This window comes from Sturnus vulgaris, chromosome 1, assembly GCF_052056855.1.
Source record: "Sturnus vulgaris isolate bStuVul1 chromosome 1, bStuVul1.hap1, whole genome shotgun sequence".
In the NCBI taxonomy this organism is placed as follows: domain Eukaryota; kingdom Metazoa; phylum Chordata; class Aves; order Passeriformes; family Sturnidae; genus Sturnus; species Sturnus vulgaris.
In genome coordinates, this window is record NC_142243.1 from 685,618 (window position 1) to 709,041 (window position 23,424).

The 23,424-nt window shown below is 69.2% G+C and overlaps 4 protein-coding genes across 8 annotated transcripts; 2 read left to right on the forward strand and 2 right to left on the reverse strand.

The window, feature by feature from the left end:
* Positions 1-176: 176 nt before the first annotated feature.
* On the forward strand, positions 177-3,246 carry CDK5 (cyclin dependent kinase 5). Its single transcript, XM_014890415.2, has 12 exons — positions 177-292; positions 402-490; positions 600-667; positions 784-844; positions 940-996; positions 1,090-1,185; positions 1,486-1,560; positions 1,663-1,759; positions 1,839-1,908; positions 2,218-2,278; positions 2,364-2,444; positions 2,698-3,246. The coding sequence occupies exons 1-12, from the start codon at positions 256-258 to the stop codon at positions 2,782-2,784; spliced, it is 879 nt and encodes a 292-aa protein (XP_014745901.1). The 5' UTR covers positions 177-255; the 3' UTR covers positions 2,785-3,246.
* A 135-nt stretch (positions 3,247-3,381) lies between these two features.
* ASIC3 (acid sensing ion channel subunit 3) lies at positions 3,382-10,016 on the reverse strand. 3 transcript variants are annotated; one of them, XM_088172295.1, is made up of 11 exons: positions 9,447-10,016; positions 7,072-7,222; positions 6,869-6,996; positions 5,924-6,074; positions 5,790-5,846; positions 5,305-5,458; positions 4,637-4,728; positions 4,482-4,561; positions 4,329-4,400; positions 4,184-4,236; positions 3,382-3,704 (listed from the first exon to the last, which is right to left on the reverse strand). In XM_088172295.1, the coding sequence occupies exons 1-11, from the start codon at positions 9,999-10,001 to the stop codon at positions 3,626-3,628; spliced, it is 1,572 nt and encodes a 523-aa protein (XP_088028421.1). In that variant the 5' UTR covers positions 10,002-10,016; the 3' UTR covers positions 3,382-3,625. The 3 variants fall into 3 exon arrangements, with proteins under 3 accessions (XP_088028421.1, XP_088028386.1, XP_088028331.1); XM_088172260.1 differs by lacking the exon at positions 4,184-4,236; XM_088172205.1 differs by lacking the exon at positions 3,382-3,704 and having other exon boundaries at positions 3,766-4,236.
* A 1,623-nt stretch (positions 10,017-11,639) lies between these two features.
* ABCB8 (ATP binding cassette subfamily B member 8) lies at positions 11,640-16,153 on the reverse strand. The gene is made up of 16 exons (XM_014890401.2): positions 16,049-16,153; positions 15,243-15,516; positions 14,686-14,841; positions 14,514-14,608; positions 14,338-14,443; positions 14,076-14,237; positions 13,906-13,991; positions 13,723-13,820; positions 13,501-13,606; positions 13,361-13,394; positions 13,080-13,216; positions 12,867-12,961; positions 12,601-12,734; positions 12,349-12,496; positions 11,853-12,103; positions 11,640-11,766 (listed from the first exon to the last, which is right to left on the reverse strand). The coding sequence occupies exons 1-16, from the start codon at positions 16,123-16,125 to the stop codon at positions 11,686-11,688; spliced, it is 2,040 nt and encodes a 679-aa protein (XP_014745887.1). The 5' UTR covers positions 16,126-16,153; the 3' UTR covers positions 11,640-11,685.
* ATG9B (autophagy related 9B) lies at positions 16,121-23,329 on the forward strand. 3 transcript variants are annotated; one of them, XM_088171946.1, is made up of 15 exons: positions 16,242-16,538; positions 17,957-18,086; positions 18,243-18,286; positions 18,408-18,472; positions 18,550-18,708; positions 19,202-19,343; positions 19,504-20,252; positions 20,370-20,523; positions 20,975-21,154; positions 21,235-21,480; positions 21,549-21,733; positions 22,058-22,160; positions 22,574-22,655; positions 22,749-22,855; positions 23,070-23,329. In XM_088171946.1, the coding sequence occupies exons 2-14, from the start codon at positions 17,960-17,962 to the stop codon at positions 22,838-22,840; spliced, it is 2,328 nt and encodes a 775-aa protein (XP_088028072.1). In that variant the 5' UTR covers positions 16,242-16,538; positions 17,957-17,959; the 3' UTR covers positions 22,841-22,855; positions 23,070-23,329. The 3 variants fall into 3 exon arrangements, 2 of the variants coding, with proteins under 2 accessions (XP_088028072.1, XP_088028117.1); XR_015806312.1 differs by lacking the exon at positions 23,070-23,329 and having other exon boundaries at positions 16,121-16,538; positions 22,058-22,655; positions 22,749-22,802; XM_088171991.1 differs by lacking the exons at positions 16,242-16,538; positions 22,749-22,855; positions 23,070-23,329 and having other exon boundaries at positions 16,559-18,086; positions 22,058-22,655.
* Positions 23,330-23,424: the final 95 nt, after the last annotated feature.

A 23,424-nucleotide genomic window follows, 5' to 3' on the forward strand; every position in this document is an offset into this window, starting at 1 on the left:
GCCGGGGATCGAACCCGGAACCACGGGGCGGGGGTGGGGCTGGGTGGGCGGTGCCATGGCGGGAGGTGTGGCAGGGTGGGCGGGGCCACGCGGGGGCTGCCGGGAGGTGTGGCGGGGCGGGGCCGCGCGGGGGCTGCCGGGAGGTGTGGCGGGGCGGGACCGCGCGGGGGCTGCCGGGAGGTGTGGCGGGGCGGGCGGGGGCCGGTGGTGGGGCCGGTACCGGGGCCGGGCCGCGCCGGGACCGATCGCGGCGCGATGCAGAAATACGAGAAGCTGGAGAAGATCGGCGAAGGTGCGGCAGGGCCGGGGCCGTACGCAGGGAGGCGGGTGCTGTGGGGCCCGGCGGCGGTGTCGGTACAGGTACCGGGAGCTCGGCCGTGACCCCCTTCCGCCTCCCGCAGGCACCTACGGGACCGTGTTCAAGGCCAAGAACCGGGAGACGCACGAGATCGTGGCGCTGAAGCGGGTGCGGCTGGACGACGATGATGAGGTGAGGGGGGGCCGGGGCTGGGATCCTCCCGGGATCCCCTCGGGACACCCCGGGACCCCCCGGGACTCCCGCGCATCCCCCGGCTCCCACAACCCGGCGTGTCCCGCAGGGAGTGCCCAGCTCGGCGCTGCGGGAGATCTGCCTGCTCAAGGAGCTCAAGCACAAGAACATTGTCAGGTACCGGGGGGCTCTGGGAGGTACCGGGGCTGGGGGGTCGTGGCTCGGGGACCGCTCCTGCCGGGTGTCCCGGGCCCGGCCGGGCGCTGGGGGGCTCAGGGACCCCTCCCTCGCAGGCTCCACGACGTTCTGCACAGCGACAAGAAGCTGACTCTGGTCTTTGAGTTTTGTGATCAGGTGAGCACCGCAGATACGGGGGTCCTGGGGGGGCACGGGGGTCCCTGGGGGTCTCTGGGAGTCACCGCTCCCGGCCACCCTTTGCTTCCCCCCAGGACCTGAAGAAATACTTTGACAGCTGCAACGGGGATTTGGACCCCGAGATTGTCAAGGTGGGTTTGGGAGTCTTGGGGAGCCCAAGGGGTCCCGGCTGTGCCCTGTGGGGGTGCTGGGGGCTGACGGACCCCGCCTGTGCTCCCCCACAGTCCTTCATGTACCAGCTGCTGAAGGGCCTCGCGTTCTGCCACAGCCGCAACGTCCTGCACCGGGACCTGAAACCCCAGAACCTGCTCATCAACAGGGTGGGCATGGGGGGAGAGGGGTCTCGGGGGAAAGGGATCGGGACAAGGGGTGATGGAGTAGGGCTGTCTGTCAGGGCAGGCACACCTGGGAGCAGGGGCTGTGCTCGGGGCTTATACTGGGAACCGGGGTCTGTCTGTCTGTCTGTCTGTCTTGGGGAGTCACACCTGTGACTGTCCAGCCACAGTTGCAGCTCCGTCTCTCCCATGTTCCCAATGGTGGGAAAGGCAACAGGGCCGCTGTTCCTGGGGTGCGGGGGACACAGGTGGGGCCCCCGACGCTGACCCCGTCTGTCCCCCCAGAATGGGGAGCTCAAGCTGGCGGATTTCGGGCTGGCTCGGGCCTTTGGCATCCCTGTGCGCTGCTACTCAGCCGAGGTGAGCAGGGCCTCGTGGGGCTCATGGGGCTCGGAGTCCTGGCCCCATCTGCCTGGCTGGGGTTCTCCTTGTCCTTGTCCAATTGTCCCTGTCCCTCCCCAGGTGGTCACTCTGTGGTACCGGCCCCCTGATGTTCTCTTCGGTGCCAAGCTCTACTCCACCTCCATTGACATGTGGTCAGCTGGGTGCATCTTTGCGGGTACACTGGGGGGCCGGGGGAGTGGAGAGGGACCTGGAGGGCCATGGGGGCCTGTGGTAACCACCCCCTGTCCCCCCAGAACTGGCCAACGCGGGGCGGCCCCTCTTCCCGGGCAACGATGTGGATGATCAGCTGAAGAGGATCTTCCGATATCCTTGGGAATGGGGAACCCCAGAACGGACTGCCTGGGAACGGGGAGCTCAGGGAGTGGGGAACCCAAAGGGATGGGGAAACCCTTGAATGGAGAGCCCCCAGGAAATGGGGAAATCCCCTGGGAATGGGGAGGCCTGCGGGCATGATGATCGCTTGGGAATGGGGAGCCCTGCAGAATAGGGACCCCTAGGGAATGGGGATCTCTGGGTATGAGGATCCCTTGGAATGGGACAACCCACCAGGCAGGGCAAGGGGGCACGCGCTGGGTACCCTTGACTGCCCTGGTGGCCCTTGACTGTCCCCACGCTGCTGGGGACCCCTACAGAGGAGCAGTGGCCGGCCATGGCCAAGCTGCCAGACTACAAGGTGAGGGCAGGAAATCCGGGGGGTGAGAGGGAATAGGGGGCTCTGGGGGAGCTGGGGGTCACCTGGGTCACCTGTGTGTCCCCAGCCCTACCCCATGTACCCAGCTACCACCTCCCTGGTCAACGTGGTTCCCAAGCTGAATGCGACTGGCCGGGACCTGCTGCAGGTGAGACGCTGCCTCTGTCCCCTTGCCTGTGCCACTCCCGCCTGTGTCCCCCCCGCCTGTGTCCCCTAGCCTGCACTGCCCCTGCTCGTGTCCCATCGCTGTGTCCCCCACACCTGTCACCCCTGCCCACCTCATGGGGGCTCTGGCTCCTGGGAGTGGGTGCCCTCCCCCCTCGCAGCCCCCTGCCCAGCTGGGGGGGCTGTGGGATGGGGAGGGTCTGTGCTCTCCCCCCTCAGCCCCCCGTGCCCCCCAGAATCTGCTCAAGTGCAATCCGGTGCAGCGGATCTCAGCGGAGGAGGCCCTGCAGCACCCCTACTTCACCGACTTCTGCCCCCCTTAGGGCCCCCCGACTCCCCAGACCCCCCCTGAGGGGGGGCAGCCCCCAGCCCCCTGCACCTGGGTGCCAGCCCATGCCAGCCCCCCCGAACTGCAGCCCCCCCCTCCCTCCGGTATTTATTAGGTTCTGCCCTGGCTGCGGGGGGCTGGTGCAACCCTGCTGGACCCCCAGCCCCGGGGGGGGTATGAGAGGGCTTGGACCCCCCCCAGGGAAACGGGACTCACCTGGGGGCAGGGGATTCCCAAGGGCATGGGAACCCCCAGGACACGGGGCCACACGGCTGGTGGAGGGGCAGGACCCTCCGGGACCAGGCACAGGGACCCAGGGGGGGAATACACCCCCCACTCTCCTCTCCCTGCTCCCCCCGACCCCTCCTCTGCCAGGGGGTCCCGGGTGTGCCCTGTGCCAGGGCACTGCTGTACATGGGTGATGTGCATTCGGTTTCCCATAAAGAGCTTCCCCCCAGCGCCGCCTCCTCCTTCCTGGGGTGTCGGGAACCCCCCTGCCAGCCCCTGACCCCTAACCCAGCCCTGTGACCCCCCTGTGTTGCCTTCTCCTTCCCGGAGCGTCCCGTCCCCCCCAGCAGCCCGGAGCCAGGGCCTGGGGCACCTCTTTATTTGGGGGGGCTGTAGGGAGGGGGTGCATGTCCAGCGCGAGGGGGCACAGGCAGCGCATGCAGGGACGTGGGAGCAGGGCCGGGGGGGGGCCCTCACCCCCAGCCCCCCGACACCCCCTCAGGGGGCACGGGAGGCCTGGAGGCCGCCCCGCGGCCCGGGAGTGTCCCCCCAGCCCCCCGGCCGGCGGGGGGGCGGGCTGGGCTCTGCGGGGGGGCCCGGGGGGGACCCTAGAGCCGGGTGACGAGGTAGCAGGTTCGGGGTGACGCCGAGACGGGGCGTGGGGCCGGGCAGGGGGGGCCAGGCGCTCTGCAGGGGGGTCGGGGGGTCAGCTCCCACTGCCATCCCCCTGCCTGCTGGGAGGCTCTGCCCCTTGCCCCCTCCCCTAGTGCCCCCCAGGGTGGCCCAGGAGCCCTCCACTTGGGCAGGGGACACCACGCGGCCAAGCTGGAGCCCCTCCCGTGCCCCCCACCCGGCCCCCCCCTCCTTCTCCACTGTGTCCCAGAGGGGAGGTTGGGGGACCCCAGCCCAGCTGAGGGGTGTCAGGGCAGGGAGTGCCCCGGAACAGGGTGCTGTGGGGGGTGATGAGGATGGGGGATGTGTGCAGGGAATGGGGGGAGTCACCGGGGAATGAGAGCTCTGCAGAGAATGCCGGGGGTTCGCAGGGAATGCGGGAGATCTGCAGGGAATGGCCCTGGGGAGCCCCCCAGGGACCCCCACCTTCCCCCGGGGAGTGACAGCCCCACGCCCCCGCGCCGGCCCCCGGGGGGCTCTGGTTGCCCCCCCACGTGTACCTGGGTGGGCGCGGGGCCGTGGGGCTGCCCGGGACCGCCGGGTGCTCCTGGACGGGCGGTGAGAGAGCGGTGAGCGGGGAGATGGGGAGGTGCGAGCCCTGGGCTGGGGGCTGGGGAGGGGGGGGCACGGGGGGGTTACCAGGGTGCCGCCATCGCTCCGGGGACTCCGCTTCTTCTCCTTGTACAGGCTGAGCAGTTTGTCCCGGAACACCTGGGGGGGGGGGGGGGGGGGGGGCAGGTGAGAGTCCCAGCCCTGAGACCCCCGGGCAGGGGGAGGCCAGGCTGGGCTCACCTCGTACAGGTAATCAAAGATCTCCAGGATGGTGAGGAGGCTGGCACCGATGAAGAGCCCCATCTGCCCCCCGATGTCACCTGTTCGGGAGGTGACAGGTGTCAGTGAGGGCAGAGCCCTGGTCCCCCTGGCACCCCCAGACCCCTGTCCCTCACCCAGCAGCCCCGCCACCTCGTACGCCTTCTTCTGCTCGATCATCTCGTAGTTCAGCGCCTCGAAGAAGATGTCCAGGACCAGCACATTGTCCCTAGGGACACAGGGGACACAGGGGACGAGAGGGCAGTGTCAGGCTGTGCTGTGTCAGGCTGAGGGGGCAGGACTATGCCGTGGGGTACTGTGGGGCAGTGCAGAGAAGCGCCCAGTGCCAGGCCGTGCTGTGCCATGCCAAGCTGAGCCATGCCGTGCTGTGCCATGTGGGTTTCCCGTTCCTGGGACACAGGGGAGGCCATGCCGTGCCATGCTGTGCCATGTCATGCTGTCACACCGTGCCATGCTATGTCACAGCATCATTTTGGGCTGTGTGTGACGGGGATGCCGTGTGTGGCTGTGTCACACTGCCATGCTGTCCCAGTTCATGTCTGCTGGGGGATGCTATGGGGGTGTGCCGTGTCACACTGTCACTCTGGGCTGTGCCAGTTCATAGATGCTGGGGACGTTGTGTCACACGTCATGTCGTGGGGCCATGCTGTGCCATGTCACACTGTCACTCTGTGCCGTGTGACGCCGGTTCTCATGCTGGGGCTGTGGGGCTGTGTCACGCTGTGCGCTGGCGAGGCGGTGGGTGACACCGCAGTGACACCGCAGTGGTGGCAGTGTCACTCACGCAATGTACTGCTCCGTCTTGTTGAACTTCTTGGCCAGGTACTTGGCCGAGGCCTTGCTGGGGATCTTGACCATGGAGAGCTCCTTGCCGTAGCGCACCATGGCGCAGGGCGTGCGGCACGCGCAGTACTCGCTGTCCTTCGTCACCAGGAAGTCTGGGGGGGCGTGGGTGGGACCGGGACCCCCAGCACCCCAGCCCACGGGGGGAGGCGGGATGCCCCGGGGACAGAGCTGGGTGGTGGTGGTGGGTCCCACCCGGGACAGGTGTGGCACAGGGAGGGGGCACGGCCCTGCGCGTCTGGGGACAGCAGTGACAGTAGTGACCCCCACCCCAGCGAGGGCACAGGGACACCAGAGCCACGCTCACAGTGCTGGGGACACAGGGACACCGGAGCTGCACTCACAGAAATGGGGACACGGGGAGGCTGAGGGGTTCCAGGGACAGGCCAGGGGTGTCCGGGGCCACTGGGGGCCCGGGGTACGTACCCAGCGCGGGGTCGGCGCACTCCTTGTACTGCTCGGGGGTGCAGACGTTGGCATTGCCTGCGGGGGAGCGGCGGTCGCAGGGGCGGGGATGGCCCGGGCAGCCCCGCAGCCCCCCGGCCGCCCCCCCCGCTCACCCGGCATGTGCACCATGCGGCAATTGCAGTTCTCGGCCAGGTAGCGCGTCTCGCAGTCCAGGCGGCACGCCGTCAGGCTGTAGTTGGTGAAGAAGTCGGACTCGATGGGGGTGGCCTTGCAGTCCCCCCACGGCGGGGGCAGGTACACCAGCTGCCGGGCACCCGCTAAGGAAAACACGGCGTCCTGGGGCCCCGTGGCAACCCCGATGTCCCGGTGTCATACCCGGCCACCCGCCACCGCCCTGCAGTGCCGTCCCTCGGGCAGAGCTCACCCCGCACAGCCAGTGCTGGGGGTCCTGCCACCCCAGAGCCCCCGTCCCACCCTGTCCCCTCCTTTCGGGGCACGGGGATGGCTGTTGCAGCAGTTGTCACCTGTAGTGGGTGCCACCGCGAAGTCTGGCAGGCGGCACAGTGTGGGAGCATGCAGGAACAGGACATACCAGGTGGGGGCTCAGCACGGACCCCCACCCTCCCCTCGGTGCCTGGTGCAGGGATCATGCCTGGTGAAGACCCAGCTCCCCCCCACCCGTGGGTGCCAGGGCCGCGTTCCTGCTGCCGCCGTGCTCCTGTCGCCCATGCGCCGGCACACGTGGTGACACCCACCCGAGGCACCTAAATTTAGGTGTCTGGCTGCGGGGGCCGGTGCCACCACCCCCCCGGCGGCTGTTCTGCAGGAGCCGGGGGTCGCTGCCGGAGCCCTGCCTGCACAGGGGCTGCCTGCACCTGCCGTGGGGCTGCCCCACACCCTGTGCTGCTCTTGTGGCACGGTACCCATAGCATGGCTGGGCACGGCCCGTCCCCACGGAGAAGGCAGTGGTACCCATGGGGATGTCTGTGGCAACACAAGGCCATCCCGAGCCCTTTGAGGGTCCATCCCAATCCCTCCAGGGGCCCATCCCGATCCCTCGGGGTCTGTGCCCAGCCCCGGGCGCCGTGCCCGGATACCCGCTGCTGCTGGCAGGACACGAAGGTCTGGAAGCCAGGGGCGACGCCGAAGCCCAGCTGGTCAATGAAGGGCGGCTCGTCCTGGCTGTGGATCTGCACCTTCACCCCCACCTCAAACGAGGTCTCATCTGCAGAGCAGGGCAGGGGGTCAGGTGCAGGGCAAGGGATCTCAACCATGTCCCCCCAGAAGGGCAGGGTCTCACCTGTGTCCCCCCAGACGGGCAGGTACTCCTCCTGCTGCACATTGAGCATGAGCTCGAGGCCGTTGCCGGAGCCGCCCTGCAGCGTGGTCAGCACCTCGCGCCCTGGCCCCCCGGGATTGAACGTGTAGCACTTCCCTAGGCGTGTGAAAATCTGCAGGGACACGGGGCACACATGGGACATGGCCACGGGGACATGGCAGTGGAGATTCCAGTGCCCCACATGAGCCAGGACAGGATCCCAGTGCCCTACAGGACCCAGGATGGGGTCCCAGTGTGCCCTGGGATAGGATGCCAGTGCCCCCAGGAGAAGGCGAGGACGCTGATGGTGCCTGTGCCTGTGCTGCCGCGGCTCTGCAGGGATATTGGGTTTCGTCGCGGTTCCAGGGAACATATGGGGACACTTGAGATGGGAGGGCACAAGCCAGAACGGTGATGGGGACTCCTTTGTCACAGCGGCAGAAGCCACCTTGTCCCCCCCCAGGACCCGAGAGCCTGTCCTGGGCCAGCCACCCCAGGGACCTGCACCCCCAACCAGGAACCCTGGGGTGACCTTGAGTTCCCAGGGATCAGTACCCACAGCCAGCGATCCTGGGGTGACCCTGAGCCCCCAGACTGGTCCCGTGGCCCCCCAGCTCCTGCCATACAGTCCCGTGACGTCATGGTCCTCTCTGCTATGGGTGCCCCCACCCGGGGGTTATGTCCCACGGGGGGGAGGGAGGGGGCGTTGCTGTGGCAACCAGCTGCTCCCAAAGTGGGGACCCGTTGCCATGGCAATGCGGTGCCCAAGGAGGAAAGGGGGGGGCGGGTGTCATGGCAACGGCTGCCCGGCTTGGGGATGCTGGGGGGGGGGGGCATGGGTGGGGACAGTGATGGGGACATGGCCCCAGCACTGCCAGTCCTGTGCTCCACACTCAGGGTCACACAGGGACCCACAGCCCTGCGCCCTGGGGACCCCCAGCACTGCTCCCCAAAGATCCCCTGTCCCCCATACCCTCATCCTGCCCCATCCAACTCGCCTTGGAGGAGGCGAGATGAAACGCAGCTCACCCTGATGGCCCTTGGGCCCTCACCACATGTCCAGGAACCTCAGGGACACTGGGGCCCGGGCTGGGATGAGGGGCTGGGACACAGTGCCAGAGCTTAGCACCGTGGCCCAGGGCAGAGGATCCCAAACCAGGACCAAGACTGGCCGAGCCTGGGGATTTTGGGGGGATTTAGGGAGCCAGGACCCTGCTGCTTAACCAGGCACATGCCACCCACCCCAAGTTGTGCACTTGGGACCCTCCTGCCACGTGTCCTGGCACTCAGGGGCCATCACCACTGCCTAGCCGTGCTAAAGGGACACTGGCAGGGCAGCTGTGGCCACGGGCACTGGGACACGGGGGCAACAGAGGGAGCACGGGGGGCACAGATCTCTCAAAGGGCAGCTCGTCCCTCAGCTGCGTGGTGAATTAATTAGCGCTTTAAGAGCATTAAGGTGACAGTAATTGCTGGGGACAGTGATGTGGACTGGGCAGAGCTGGCATGGCAGACTGAGCTGCCCCGTGCCCACGCTGCTGCCTGGTGCTGCTGTGGCAGGAGGGAAGTGTCTGTGCTGCCCAAGCCGCCATCACTGCCTGTGCCAATGTCCCTGCCTGTCCTGCCCATGTCACCGCCACACCCCACTCTGCCTGTGCCACCGTCCCTGCCCGTCCCAGTGTCCCTGCCTGCCACACAAGTGTCATCATCCCTGACTGTGCCACTGCCCCTGCCCTGTTCTGGGGGCCGCAGTGGGGGGTGCTGGGGGCAGGAATGGGGCTGCTGGAGGTAGGGGTGGAGAGTGCTGGGAGCAGCAGTAGGTGCTGCTGGGGGTCACAGCAGGGCTGGCACAGCTGCCAGGCATGGAAGAGCTGCCCATGGGAGCCTCTGTGCCAACAGTCAGGGCAGTGGCTGCTGCTGGCAGTGCCTAGTGGCACCTGAGGCTGGCACAGCCGGTGGGGGCTGCACCTCTGAGCACCCTATACAAGTGACACTCCTATGCAGGAGAGCACCCTGTACCCGTGAGCACCCCATAATCCTGAGCATCCTGTGCCCACCACCACCCCTGCCCAGTGCCTGCATGCCAGCAGAGACCCCCAGCCAGCACGGGGTGCCCAGCACAGCCCCGCTCCATCCCGGGCACTGTTGGCAGTGCTGGCACCCCTGCAGCACCCAGGGCAGGGGCATCCCTGTCTGGCAGCTGCTGTGCCCAGCGGGCTGGGCAGGGGCTGAGCGCTGCTGCTGGTGGCATAAGAGAGGGGCATCACCTGCCGGTGCCTGACCTCAGCAGGACTCCCGTGTCCCTCCGCAGCCCCGGGGCACTCAGTGGGTCCCCTCCCCACCCTCCTGGCACTCACCACGGTGAAGTTGCGGGCAGTGCAGCCGGTGCCACGGAAGGAGCACTGCAGCAGCATGTCAGCCAGGTCGTGGCCCGTGCGGTTGTAGAACTCGGCCATGCTGAAGGGCTTCGCCTTGAAGTTCTTGAAGTTGGCCTTGTCGCGCAGCGCGTCCAGGACGTGGGGCTCAGCCAGCTGCGGGTTGCTGATCTCGTAGCGCTCGTTGAGCAGCGCCAGCAGCTCGCCCACGTGGTACATGTCGTTGCGGGTGATTTTGGAGAAGCGGAACTCGTTGAGGTTGCAGATGGTGATGGCCGGGAAGGTGAGGTTGCGGGCAGCCACCTCGTCCAGCTTGGTGACGTGCGGGTAGGTGAGGAAGTAGGCGACGCGCTCGGCGCACACGAGCAGCAGCAGCCCCAGCGAGCCCAGGAAAAAGCCGCCCCAGAGCACGCGGCGCAGGGACACGGCCCCGTAGGCGAAGACGTGGCTGATGCCGTGCAGCGAGGAGCTGTGGGCGAAGGCCCGCAGGCTGGAGAGCCCCTCGCCCTCCCCGCTGCCCTCCGAGCCCCTCCTCATCCTGTTGCGGCCGGGGCCCCGTGGTGCCCCGCAGCCTCAGCCCATCGCCGCGCCGGGCTCAGGGCGCAGCTGGCGGGGAGGGGAGGGGGAGGAGGGTGGGCAGGGGAGAGGAAGGCAGGAGATGAGATGGGAGGGCAGGACCGGCCGCTTCGCTCCCCCGGTCCTTCACGCTGCCGGTGCCGATGCTGCCCGGCCGGTGCCGCGGAGCCGCGGGCAGCGCAGCGCAGCCCCCGTCCCTGTTCCAGCCCTAGCCTCAGCCCCGGTGGCGGTCTCGCTTCCGATCCCGGTTCGAGCCCTGGTCCCGGATCCGGTCCCGATTCCAGCCTCGGTCCCCCTCCTGATCCCGGTCCCGGATCTAGTCCCAGCCCCGATCCCAGTTCCAGCTCCAGTTCCAAGCCCAGCCCCGGTCCCGCTCCCGGCTCTCGGCTCCGCTCCCACCGCGGCGCAGCCGCCGCCGGTCCCCGCCGCCCCCCGCCGCCGCCGCCCCCGCCCCTCCCGCTCGGCTCCACCCGCCGCCCCCGCCGGCGGCCGCAGCCTTGGGGTACGGGGGGGAGCCGAGATCCCCGGGAAAGGGGGGTATCAGACAGCGCCCCTTCATCGGGCAGCCATGGGGAACCCATCTCGGGGGTCATACGGCGGTCCCCCCATCCCCGGGATCACACAGGGGTCCCTGCACCCCGCGAAGTGATGCAGTGGAGTCTTCACCCCAGAAAGATGTCACAGGGTCCACCTTCTCCGGGGGTGACACAGGAGTTTCCCGTTCAAAGGCTGACCTATGGGATTCCCCACCCCGGGGAAGTCGTGCAGGGCTAATCCTATCCCAGGGGTCACACAGGGGGCCCCCCCGCCTGGAGGGGTCGACACAAGGGTCCCCTACCTTGAGGGGCAGCACAGGACACGGTCCATCCCGTGGCGTTAGGAAGAGGTAACCCTCATTCCAGGGCTCCCCTATCCCGGGGTCATGCAGAGGGTCCCTGCCCCAGAAAGGTGACACAGGGTCCCTTCACTCCAGGCGTGATAGAGGGGTTCCCACCCTGGAGGGTGGCACAGGCGACCCCCCTCACTCCAGCGGGGGGGTCACACGGGGGTCACCCCATCCCAGAGGTCACCCAGGGGTTCCTCCCCCCTGGAACTGACACACGAGCCCCCTGCCCCGGGGGTAATATCGGGGTCCTCCATCACAGAAATCACGCAAAGGCTCCTCCATCCCGGGGGGGGGGGAATGCAGGGGTGCCCCATCCCGAGGTCACGTCGGGGCTCACCCCTCCAATCCCGCGGGGGTGCCGCAGCGGTTCCTCACTCGGGAGTGACAGGGGTGCCACAGTCCACGGGTGACACACGGGACACCCTGCCCCGGGGGCCACACAGGGAACGCTCACCCCGACAGGGCCGCACAGGGGTCCCGCACCTCGGGGGGGTCACACGAAGCAGGGGTGACACGGGGGACACGGGGGACACCCCGCCCCGCGGGGCAGGGCGGCAGGGGAGGGGCGGGGCCAGCCCTGTTAACCACGCCCACAAAAACATCACTCAACCCGGCTCCGCCCATGACCCCGCCGCCTCTCCGGTGCCACAGGCGCCCTCCAGCGGCCCGGAGGACCCTTCGCAACGTCCCGCCACAACGCGGAGCCGCCTGGGTCCGCCTTCCACCCCTGGTTTATTGGGGAGCAGCGGGGGGACCCCCTCAGGACCCTTCCTTGGTCTGCTGTCGGATGAGCTCGGCGTAGAGCCCTCCCCGCCGCACCAGCTCCTCGTGAGTCCCTGCCTGCGGAGACAGAGGGGACAGCCGGGTGGTGTCACCTCTCTCCCGGTGACCGCGCCCGCCCGTCCCCGCCCTGCCCCGCGTCTCACCTCGACCACGCGGCCCTGGGCCAGCACGGCGATGCGGTGCGCGCCGCGGATGGTGCTGAGGCGGTGGGCGATGAGCAGCACGGTGCGGCCGGTGGCCGCCCGGTCCAGCGCCTCCTGCACCGCCCGCTCCGCCTGCGCGTCCAGCGCGCTCGTGGCCTCGTCCAGGATGAGCACGGCCGGGTCCTTGAGCAGCGCCCGGGCGATGGCGATGCGCTGCTTCTGTCCCCCCGACAGCGCCGTGCCCCGCTCGCCTGCGGGACACCGCGGGGACACGATCCCAGGGGACCACCCAACCCACAGCCAGGGAACCCCCCAGAATGTCCCTGCCACGCCAGCCTGGGGAGAGCCCCCACCCGTCCTGCTCAGAGCCCAGCGTGGCCACAGCTCCCTTTGGCACAGCTGGACATCAGCAGTGACCAGCAGCCAGTGTCCCTGCAGGCCCGGGATCACCTCAGTGGGGTCCCACTCCCGTGACCCCCTCCCGTCCTGGCCGTACCCACGATGGTGTCGTAGCCCTCGGGGAAGCTGCGGATGAAGCCGTCGGCGTTGGCGAGCCGGGCAGCCTCGTACACCTCGGCATCAGAGGCTCCGGGCTTCCCAAAGCGGATGTTCTCCATGATGGTTGTGCCAAACAGCACCGGCTCCTGCAGCAAAACCTGGCTCTCAGCACGGAGCTCCAGCCAGGACCACCTCCCTCCCTTCCCCAGGGACAGCCAGGTGTCCTGGCCAGCACCACTCCTGTCCCCACCTGGCTGATGAAGCCGATGACCTGCCCCCGCAGCCAGGAGGGGTCCAGGCCGGCGATGTCGTGCCCGTCCAGGGTGATGGTTCCCTCCGTGGGCTCGTAGAACCGCTCCAGCAGCGCTGCCACCGTTGACTTCCCTGGGGAGGGGACACTGAGCCCCCTGCTCCTGGCTCCAGCAGCACTGGGGGGTTCCCAGCCCTGGCATACACTGGGCAGAGCACTGGGGTGCAGGAGGATGCACCCAGGGAGAGGGTGGGGGGTACTGGTACCTCCTCCAGAGGGGCCCACGATGGCCACGGTCTGGCAGGGGGGCAGGGTGAGGCTGAAGTCCTGCAGGACAGGGTAGCCAGGCCGGGTGGGATAACTGCAGAGAGGGGAGAAGGGGCCACAGAGCTGTGGGGACATGGTGCCAATCCCCCCGTCTATAGGGTGGCTCAGGGAGCCATGGGAGGCCAGGCAAGGATTGGCCAGGTGGGACTCACCTGAAGGAGATGTGGTTGAAGCAGATGCGTCCGTGCAGGGAGTGGGCAGGGATGGAGGCTCCCCCCTCCAGTGGCACAGAGGGCTCCAGTTTCAGCAGCTCGAAGACACGGGCACCAGCACTCAGACCCCGCACCACCTGTAGGGGGACAGCAGGAGCACCTCATGGTCCCCCAGACCCCCAGACCCCACACCACCCACAGGGAGGGTGTGAATGCACCCCCGGAGCCCCAAACCTGAACCTCCAGCCTCAGGGGCTGCCAGGACCCCTCACCCCACCTACCTGGCCCATGAGGACGGAGATATTGGCCAAGGACCTGGGATGCACAAGGGCAGAGATTGAGCTCAGGGCTGTGCCCAGGCAGGCTGCAGGGTACAGAGGGTGCCAGGGGTACTGGGGGTACCACTGGGCCCTGCCCTGACCTTTGCACTGTCTGTGAAGCCACCAGGAAGGACATGAGGTCACCAGGTGAGAGCTCGTCTCCAGCCATCAGGGAGCCACCAACGAAGATGGTTCCCAGCACGATGCCTGTGGGGTAGGGGCAGAGCTGGGGTTGGAAGGGGACATGCAGACATGGAGGATGTCCTGCCCAAGGAAGTCCCACCCCACAGCACCCCAGGTCCCACTCTGTGACCCCCACTGACCATTGAGCGCCAGGTTGGAGAGCCCCTGGAAGACGGCGATGCCCAGTCCCAGCTCCTCACTCAGATGTCCAGCACGGTCCACCTCGGCACAGAACAGCCTGGGGCAGGGATGGGCTGGGGCCCCCACTGCCACAGCCCCACCACCCCCAAACCCCTCATCCTCCCCCTTCTCCTTCCCCCTACCGTGCCTGCTGCTCCTCCATGGCAAAGGCGCGCACAGTCCGCACATTGCCCAGCGCCTCGTCGGCCACCACAGTGGCCTTGGCCACCTGCAGGGATAGGGGGGACGGTGGGGACACCCCACACTGTGGCCCTCGGGGGTGGCAGGACAGGGGGTCCCAGGTGAGAGTTACCTGCTCCTGTGCCTGGCGGGAGAGGCTGCGGAGGAAGGCGCCGATGAAGGCACCGGCGCACACCAGCGCCGGCAGCGCCACGAGCAGGAGCCCGGTGAGCTTGGGCGAGAGCAGGTACAGCGACACGAAGCAGCCCGCGGTCTGGGTGCCACTGCGCAGGCCCTGGGGCGGGGGGCACAGTGGGCGGTGGGGCAGGGGCATGGGGGACCACCGGGATTGCCCAGAAGATAGCTGGGCTCACCTGGGAGATGGCCACACTCACCTGGGAGATGGCCAGCTTGAAGGAAGACTTGAACTCCTGGATGTCGGCCGTCAGCCGTGCCACCAGCTGGCCCGTGCGTGTGGCATCGAAGAAGGCCACCTCCTGCCTGCCGGGGAGCAGTGGGTGGGGGTCCCTGCGTGCCCATCTCCCCCGGCCCCCATCCCTGCTGGGGTTACCTGAGCAGGGCACTGAAGAGCGCCTTGCGCATGTTGCCGGCCACCCGCTCGCCGACGCGGGCCAGCAGCGCGATGTACCCGAAGGTCAGCAGGCCCTGCGGGACGGGGTGTCAGGAGGGCTGGGGGGCTCCCCCAGGACCCCCCACCCACTCTCTCGGGGGTCAGCACTCACCTGCAGGCAGTAGACGGCGAAGAGGCGCAGGGCAGGGCGCCGCACCTCCCGCAGGTAGGTGGGAACGTGGCCGCGGGCACATCGGGCCACCACGTTCACCAGCTGGCCCAGCAGCACCGGGATGTGCACGTTGAGCAGGGCTGCACCCAGCGCCAGCTGCGGGGGGACAGACAGGGACAGCAGTGTCACGGCACTGGGACAGCAGCACGGAGGGTGTCAGGCCACTGCACCGGGACAGGTGGTCTGGCACAGCACTGGGACACTGGGTGTCACACCATGGCATGGGGACAGCGGGTGTCATACCATGGCACCGGGACACTGGGTGTCACACCATGGCATGGGGACAGCGGGTGTCACGCCCCTGCACAGGGACCGTGGCCATCACGCTGTGGCACTAGGACAGTGATGGCCAGTGACAGCACTGGGATGGCAGGTGTCATACCATGTCAATGGGACAGTGGCAGTGGTACAGGACAATGTGTTATTCCACAGCACAGGTGTGACACAGGGACAACGGGGACAAGGGCGACCATGGCCACCCACTCGCCCCTGCTCACCACAACAGCAGCTGAGAGTGCCAGGAGCTGCGGGCGCAGGAAGGTCCAGAATAGTGGCCAGTCAAAGAGGGGCTCCGGGGGGGACTCTGGAGGCTCGGGAGCACCGGGGGAGACGGCGGGGACAGTGGCCTCCTGGCAGCGTGCAGCCGTGCGCAGCAGCCCCAGCACCACGCAGCCCGTGGCCGAGCCGGCCAGGAGCAGGCGGCGGGGGGCCGGCATTGCTGGGGGCAGCCGGGGGGGCCCGGCCAGCCCCAGGCGCACCCCATAGCTGAAACTGGGGAGAGGGGTGAGTGAAGGGTGCCCGAACTGCGGGATCACCCCAGGGACCTGCGGATCCCATGTCCCCCCACCAAGAGTTGTGTTCCTGCCTCAAGTGACCCAAGAGTCCTGGCTCCCCCCACCAAGAGTTGGGGTGCCCCCACCACCCAAGGGGCCCTGGGAACCTTCCGGCCACCCCAGCACTGCAGAGCCCGAGCTCCCCACGCCGCACCACGCCCAGAGTCGGGGTCATCCTCTCGAGGTGCCCCGGGGCTCCCCAGAACCTGCCCGGTGCTGCCCCGCCCTGACCCTCCTCCCGCTGCTACGGGAAGCCCACGGACCCCTTAACTTCCTGGGAGCCCCGGCCTCCCCGTGGTCCTCCCGCGGGGATCCAGGAGTTCCCGGGACCCCTGACTCCCCCGCAGCCCCGCTCGCACCCCCGGGACCCCCGCGACCTCCGAGCCTGGGCTCCTCCCAGCAAGATCGGGGGTCCCCGCGCTCCAAGGGACCCCGGGATCCTCCCGGGATGCCCTGCGCTGCCCCGGTACCTGCGCCGCGGGACGGAGGGCGGCCGGAGCCGGGCCCAAGCGCCCGCAGCCCGCAGCAAGAGCACCGGCAGCGGCATGGCGGCACCGGGCGGGGGCGGCGCCGAGAGACATGGGGCGGCACCGGGGGCGGCACCGGGACACACGGGGCGGGCCCGGGGCGGGCTGTGGGCGGCACCGGGGAGGGCCGGGGCGGTCCCGGGCGGGCGGAGCCCCAACACCGCGGCCCGGGCCCTGCGCCGGCCCCGACCCGCACCGGCTCCTCGGGCCCTTCCCCGAGCTCCGTGCCCTGACCCCGGTCCCGGCACATCCGCTCCTCCCCGGGGCCGCCTCCGGAACCCCCAGACCTGCAGCGGAGCTCAGACCGCACACCGGTACCCCTGACCCCCGGGGCTGCCGTCGGTGCTGCCATGGCCGGCGGCGGGACCCTGGGCGGGCGTGGGGCCCCGTGAGCGTCCGGGACAGCGGGGAGCAGCCAGCACCGGGCGGCCAGGTGAGCAGGGACGGGGAGCGGGTCCCGAGGCTGGCACAGCCCCGCTGTCCCCGGGCGGGTCACACCGCTCCTTCCCGGGGTCAGGGACGGATTGTCCTTGCACCGTGGGGTGCCCGTGTCCCCACGCGGGGGTCACTGGCGAGCCCCGTCCGTGTCCTTACGGCGCAGCCATGTGTCGCCACTGGGGCTCTTGTCAACACGGGGCTGTCACCCTGCCGTGTCCCCGCGGGCAGGTGTCGCGGGGGTCCCCGTGACGCAGGGGAAGCGAGGAAGCACACGCGTGTCCCGGCAGGGTCACCGGGGCCATCGCCCCTGGGCTCTGTCCCTGGCCCCAGGGGTGTCCCGGCTGCCTGGCCCCGGCCTGGGGATCCCCACGGCCCCCCCACCGTTTACACTCTCGGGCTATTTTCGGGCTCCGCGGGTATTTTTGGCTTCCCGAAGCGGAGCTGGGGACGGGCCGTGCCGGTGTCACCCGCCGGGACACCCGATCCCGGGGGACGCGGCCGCTGTCCCCAAGGGGGTGTTGCACAAGGAGGGGGTCGGGTCCCTCTTGCTGCATCAGCCCCGCGCCGTGAGTCAGCCCCGGACAGGTGGGGCCGGACGGTGTCACCTGCGGCCACTGGCCTGGCCGGACACCGGCTGTGGCCAGCGCGGGGGACGCTGGTGACTCGCGGCGCTGCGGTAAGGGTCCTGCTCCAGGGGTGGGGGTCCCATCCTTCCCCAGGGGCTGATGCTCCCATCCAGGGGCTTGGGGTCCCTTCCAAGAGTTTTGGGTCCCGTCCTCCCCTGTGGGGGGGTTGTCCCCTTCCCCAAGGTCCGGGGTCCTGCCCTGCCCCGGGGGGTGGGGGGGTCCAGTCCTTCCCCGGGCCGGGGGTCTGCAAGGCACTGAGCGGCCACCAAGGCTCAGGACTGGTCCTGAGCTGGTCCCGCTCTGGGCTGCTGCCCCAGCTCCCGAGGCGATGTGTCTGTGGTGAGGGGGGTCTGTGGGCACACATGGGGAGGGGGGTCTATGGGGAGGAAGGGTGTGGGGGCTGTGGACACGGGGGTCAGTGGGGGGAGGTGTCCCCCACTCGGACTGAGCAGCACAGCGTGGCCCGGGGGACAGCTGGGGGAAGTGTTGGGGTCCCTCAGACCGTGCAGGGGGTCCCTGCCGGGGAGCCCCGGGAAGCCCTGCAGGGTCACGGCAGGCTCTGGCACTGGCCTGGCCGGTGGGACAGGACGGGCCGGTGGCACCTGCGGTGTCACCTGCCCGCGGCCGGGGCCAGCTCAGGCCACCCGAATTCGGGGCACGCGGGCGGCGCTGCGGCACCCCAGTGGCATTTCCGGTGCCCCACACCTGCCCCCCGGCCCCCTCCGCCCCACACCTGCCTCATCGCGGCGGCCCTGTCGCGGCCGCAGGTGCTCACGTTCTCCGGCAGGTGATGGAGCAGGGAGAGGAGGATCGGGAGTACCGGGAATACCGGCGGCTGGAGGAGTGTGAGGAGGACTCACCCCGCGGCGAGGAGGAGGAGGAGCAGCTGCTGCTGCACGTCACTGAAGGACCGACAGGTACTGGGGTCCCACCTGGGGGGGGGTCCAGGGTTCCCGTGGGCTGTCTGGGGACCCCAGGTGGGTGTTTTTGGGTCCTTGGTGGGGCGCGGGGGTGCCAGGTGGGAGGGACGGTACCACATTCCCTCCTGACCCCTCCCCGTGTTTTTCCCCCAGACTCGTGGCACCACGTTAAGGACCTGGACAGTTTCTTCACCAAGATATCCTGTCACAGCACCCAGTGGCACTGTGGGGGATTTGGGGGAACATGGGGTGACTCTGGGGATGGGGGTGGACATGGGGGATCCATGACCCCTTCACAGTCTCCTTAACCCCCCCCACATCTACCAGTTCCACCAGAGGAATGGCTTTGCCTGCGTCCTGCTCTCAGACGTCCTTGAGCTGGTGTAAGTGACCCCCATTGTCACCGTGCGGTGCCACACGGCTGTGACACAGGGGTCCCACTGACCCCCCGTGCCCCCAGGCAGTTCCTGTTCGTCGTCACCTTCAGCACGTTCCTGCTGTGCTGTGTGGACTACGATGTCCTGTTTGCCACCCGCCCCCTCAACCACAGCCACGTCCCCGAGCGCGCCAAGGTGACACTGCCCGACGCCGTGCTGCCCGCCCCGCAGTGCGCCAGCAGGTGGGCAGGGGACACTGGGGGAGCTGTGCAGGGGTCTCGGTGACACGCATGTCCCCAAAGGGTCAGTGGCTGTGGGTGGCTACTCCTCCTGCTGCTGCCTGCATGGCCATGCAAAGGTCCAAGTGCCACTAGAGTGGGTTTGTGGGGGTCGGGGTGCCACTGGTGCTGTGGGTGACGTGTGTCCCCAGCAGTCTCTGAGACAGCAGATGGCTGTGAGGCGGCTGGTGGCACTGGTGACATCTGTGTTTCTGCAGGCTTCAGGGCAGTGGGTGGCTGCTGTCACCTCTGTGAAGGGTTTCTTGGCACTGCTGACACTTGTGTCCGCACAGGCTTCATGTCAGCAGGTGGCTTCTGGTTCTGCTGGCACTGGTGTGGCTGTGGGGGGGTCCCAGTGGCACTGGTGACACCTGTGTCTTTTTGGCAGGCTCTGTGGCAGTGGTTGGCAGGTGGCCACGGGGGGTTGGTGGCGCTGGTGACACCCGTGTCCCCGCAGGCTCCGTGGCAGCGGGTGGCTGCTGTTCCTGCTGGTGCTGGCGGGCGCAGTGTGGCTGTGCCGCCTGGTCACGGCGCTCCGGCGCCTCGTGGGCTACTGGGAGATCCGGAGCTTCTACATCCGTGCGCTCGGCATCCCCGCGGTGAGGGGCTGGGGCTGGGCCGGGGCCGAGGGGGGGCCGGGGGTCCGGCTGGGCCGAGCGGTGCCACGCGGCGCCGGGCCATGCTGAGTCACAGCGGTGCCACACGGCACTGAGCTGTGCCACGGCGTGCCCGGTGCCAACGCCAGTGCCGCTGTCCCAGGAGGAGCTGTGTAACCACAGCTGGCAGTCGGTGCAGGCCCGGCTGCTGGCGCTGCAGCGGCGCCAGCCCCTGTGCGTTCCGCGCCGGGAGCTGACGGAGCTCGACATCCACCACCGCATCCTGCGCTTCCGCAACTACACCGTGGCCATGGTCAACAAATCCCTGCTGCCCGTGCGCTTCCGCCTGCCGCTGCTCGGCCCCGTCGTGTTCCTCACGCGGGGGCTGCAGTTCAACCTGGAGCTGCTGCTGTTCCGCGGCCCGGCCGCGCTCTTCCAGAACACCTGGAGCCTGCGGCCGCAGGTGAAGCGGGCGGGCTCGCGGCGGGCGCTGGCCCGGGGGCTGGCACGGGCGGCCGTGCTGCTGGGGGTGGCCAACCTGGCGCTGTGCCCCTGCGTGCTGGGCTGGCGCCTGCTCCTGGCCTTCTTCAGCTACGCCGAGGGGCTGAAGCGGGCGCCGGGCAGCCTGGGCGCTCGCCGCTGGTCGCTCTACGCCCGCCACTACCTGCGCCACTTCAACGAGCTGGGCCACGAGCTGCAGGCGCGGCTGGGCCGCGGCCACGCGCCGGCCACCAAGTACATGGACTCGTTCAGCAGCCCGCTGCTGGCCGTGCTGGCTCGCCACGTCGGCTTCTTCGCCGGCTCCGTGCTGGCCGTGCTCATCGTACTCACCGTGTACGACGAGGACGTGCTGACGGTGCAGCACATCCTGACAGCCATCACGCTGCTGGGGCTCGTGGTCACCGTGGCCAGGTGGGTGCTGGGTTGGTGGTCACCGTGGCCAGGTGGATGGGCCAGGCTCTGTGCTGTGCCATGCTGTGCTGAGTGGCAGTGGGAGGCTCAGGTGGGACCCCGCCTGTTCCCCTCCAGGTCCTTCATCCCAGACGAGCACGCCGTGTGGTGCCCGGAGCAGCTGCTGCAGCGGGTCCTGGCACACGTGCATTACCTGCCCGAGCACTGGCAGGGCCGCGCCGGCCGTGCCGAGACACGGGCAGAGATGGCACAGCTCTTCCAGTACAAGGCGGTGGGTGCAGCCCCCGCTTCCCGAGACCCTCCTCCCCAGGACCCCATTCCCCTGGCACCATCCTCTCCCCACCCCCAGGAGTGCACAGACTGGGAGGCCCCCGTCCTGGGACTCCCCACATCAGGATCCCCAGCCTGGACTCCTCAACACTGAGACCCCTTGCTCCAAGAACCCATTGCCCTGGAATCCCCATCCCCAAGACCCCACGGACTGGGAGCTCCCTGTGCCAGGATCCTATAAACTGGGATCCACCGCGCTGGGACCCTCCTGGTCCAAGACTCCCCATTCCTGAGGCACCCCCTTCCCAGGAGCCCCCCACCCTGAGATCCCTTCACCCCGGGGCAGCGCTGCCCCTCCTCAGGATCCCCTGCCCTGGACATCCCACCCCAGGACTTCTGAATCTGGGACCTCCGCCCGGGACACCCCCAGATCCCACTGCCCCCCCATGCAGGTTTTCATCCTGGAGGAGCTGCTGAGCCCTCTCGTGACCCCCCTGATCCTCATCTTCGCGTTTCCCCCCCGCGCCCTCGACATCGTGGACTTCTTCCGCAACTTCACGGTGGAGGTGGCGGGGGTGGGCGACATCTGCTCCTTCGCGCAGCTGGACGTGCGGCACCACGGCAACCCCCAGGTGGGCGCGGGGGGCCCGGGGAGGCGTTGCGGGGCTGCGTGTGTGCCCTGCGGGGGTGTGCCACGTCCCTGTGCCCGCAGTGGCTGTCGGAGGGACACACGGAGGCGCCCCCGGAGCGCCAGGCGGAGCACGGCAAGACGGAGCTGTCGCTGATGCGCTTCGCCCTGAGCAACCCCCGGTGGCGGCCGCCGCCGCCCGCCCGCCGCTTCCTCGGCCACCTCCAGGCGCAGGTGACCCGCGACGCGGCCACCGCGCCCCCACCGCGGCACCTGCTAGCCGAGGGGCCACTGGCCGCCTCCCTTCTGTCCGAGGACTCGGCCCTGGCGGTGAGTGGGGGCGCTTCGGGGGGGGCTGCGGGATGTTTTGGGTGTCCCTCTGACGAATGTCCCCGTAGCCCGAGGGGCTGGTGGCCAGTGTCCTGGCGGCCAGCGGGCTGGTAGCCCGGGAGCCGCGCTTTGGGCAGCCCTGCAGCACGGCCAGCGCCACCGCCAGCCTGCTGGCATCCCTGCGGAACCCCCTGGGGACCCCGCCCTGCGGAGCCCCGGACAGCCCCGGGGAGCAGCCGTGCCCCGAGGACAGGTGGGGACAAGGGACAGGGGCCGTGAGGAGGGGAGCGTGATGGGGACGGGGGGGACATGGCTGGGAAGGGTGTCCGGGCAGTGAGGGGTGGCACTGAGGGGGGCTCTCATGATGGGAAGCAGTGTTGTGGTGGGCATGGGGGGTCGTGGTGGGGAGGGGAAGGAGTGTCACGGAGGGGGTGTCATGGCGGGGAGGGGGTGTCACTGAGGGAAGGGGTGGCCGGGAGGGATGTTGTGGCAGGGAAGGGGTGTCACAGCGAGGGGGGGGTGCTGCTGCGGGGGTGTCACCTCGTGTCCCCCCGCGCCGCCCCTCCCGTGCCCCAAGGCCGGCGCTGAGTGAGTCGCGGCTGCGCAGCCTGAGCCGCTCGGCGCTGCTGGCCGAGGTGGCCTCGGCCGAGATGAGCCTTCACGCCATCTACCTGCACCAGGTGTGTCACCTGCCGTTCCCGGGATCCCCCTGCCCACAGCACCCCGGGACAGGTCCCTGCGGGTTCCCTGGTGTCCCCAGAGTGTCACTGTCTGGGTGCTCTGCCTCATCCCCTGGGAGTCCTGTCTGGCCCTGGTCTCTTGTTCCCAGCGCCATTCCAGGCTGTCCCCACCTTCCCTGTCCCACTGGATGACACCCACCCACCGTTCTTGGTCACTGCCAGCTGGGGATGAGGCACCGCGGCTGCTGTCACCCATGTGACAGCCCTTTCTGCCACCCCTTTGGGGCTGGGGAGTGTCCCGGGCTGAGGGACCCCTGCTCTGCTGCCCCGTGGGGAGGCTCTGAGTGCCTCTGGGGGTGATCTGAGCACTGATCTGGGCTTTCGGCTATTCCTTGCCCCCTGTCCCCCCCCAGCTCCACCAGCAGCAGCAGCAGCAGCCGCAGGGCCCCGGCCCCCAGCCCGCGGGGGCACCCAAACACCCCTTCGTGACCACAGGTGAGCACGAGCCCGGGGGTGGCCCGGGGGTGGGGGGACACTGCTGACAGCAGTGGGGGGTTCTGGGGGTCCTGACCCCCCTGTGCCCTCCAGGCTCGGCTGCCCGGGCCTCGCAGCTGCGGGAGATGCCGCTGGGCGGGTGGGCCGAGGAGGAAGAGGAGGAGGAAGAGGAGACGATGACGTAGCTGGACCCAGCTCTGGTGAGTAAGGACAGGGGAGAGCGGTGACCTCGGATGGGGACATGGTGATCCCCGGGGCTGAGGGTACAGGGACCCCTGGCACTGGGACACGGACACTGCTGGGCTGGGGGTCAGTGGGCTCGGGCTGCCACGTGTGTTGGGGTGCCCAGTGCTGGGGCCCCCCCTCGGGGGTCTCCATTCTGGGGTCCCTGCTGACACCCCGTTCCCTCCGCAGGGTCCTGGTTGTGCCGAGACCCCCCCGGAGGTGCCGGGGGAGCCGCCAGGGGCACAGTGGGGGGCTCGCCGTGCCCACTATGCTGCCAGGGGGGCCCTGTCCGTGGGAGCCCCCTGCTCGGGGCGTCCCTGGTGCCCCCACTACGGTGCAGAGGCGGGGGTGCTGCCAGGGGTCCCCTCAGGTGCTGTTTTTGGGGAAGCACAGGGCTGGTGCCCCCCGTGGTGCCCCGTGCACCAGCTGAAATAAAGGTTTACAGAAGGGCTGTGCCCACTGGCTGCGCCTGGGGGTCCTGGGGGGGTCAAGGCCACGGATGGGGCCATGGCAGTTTGGGGTGGCACTGGGGGCTGTGGGCAGG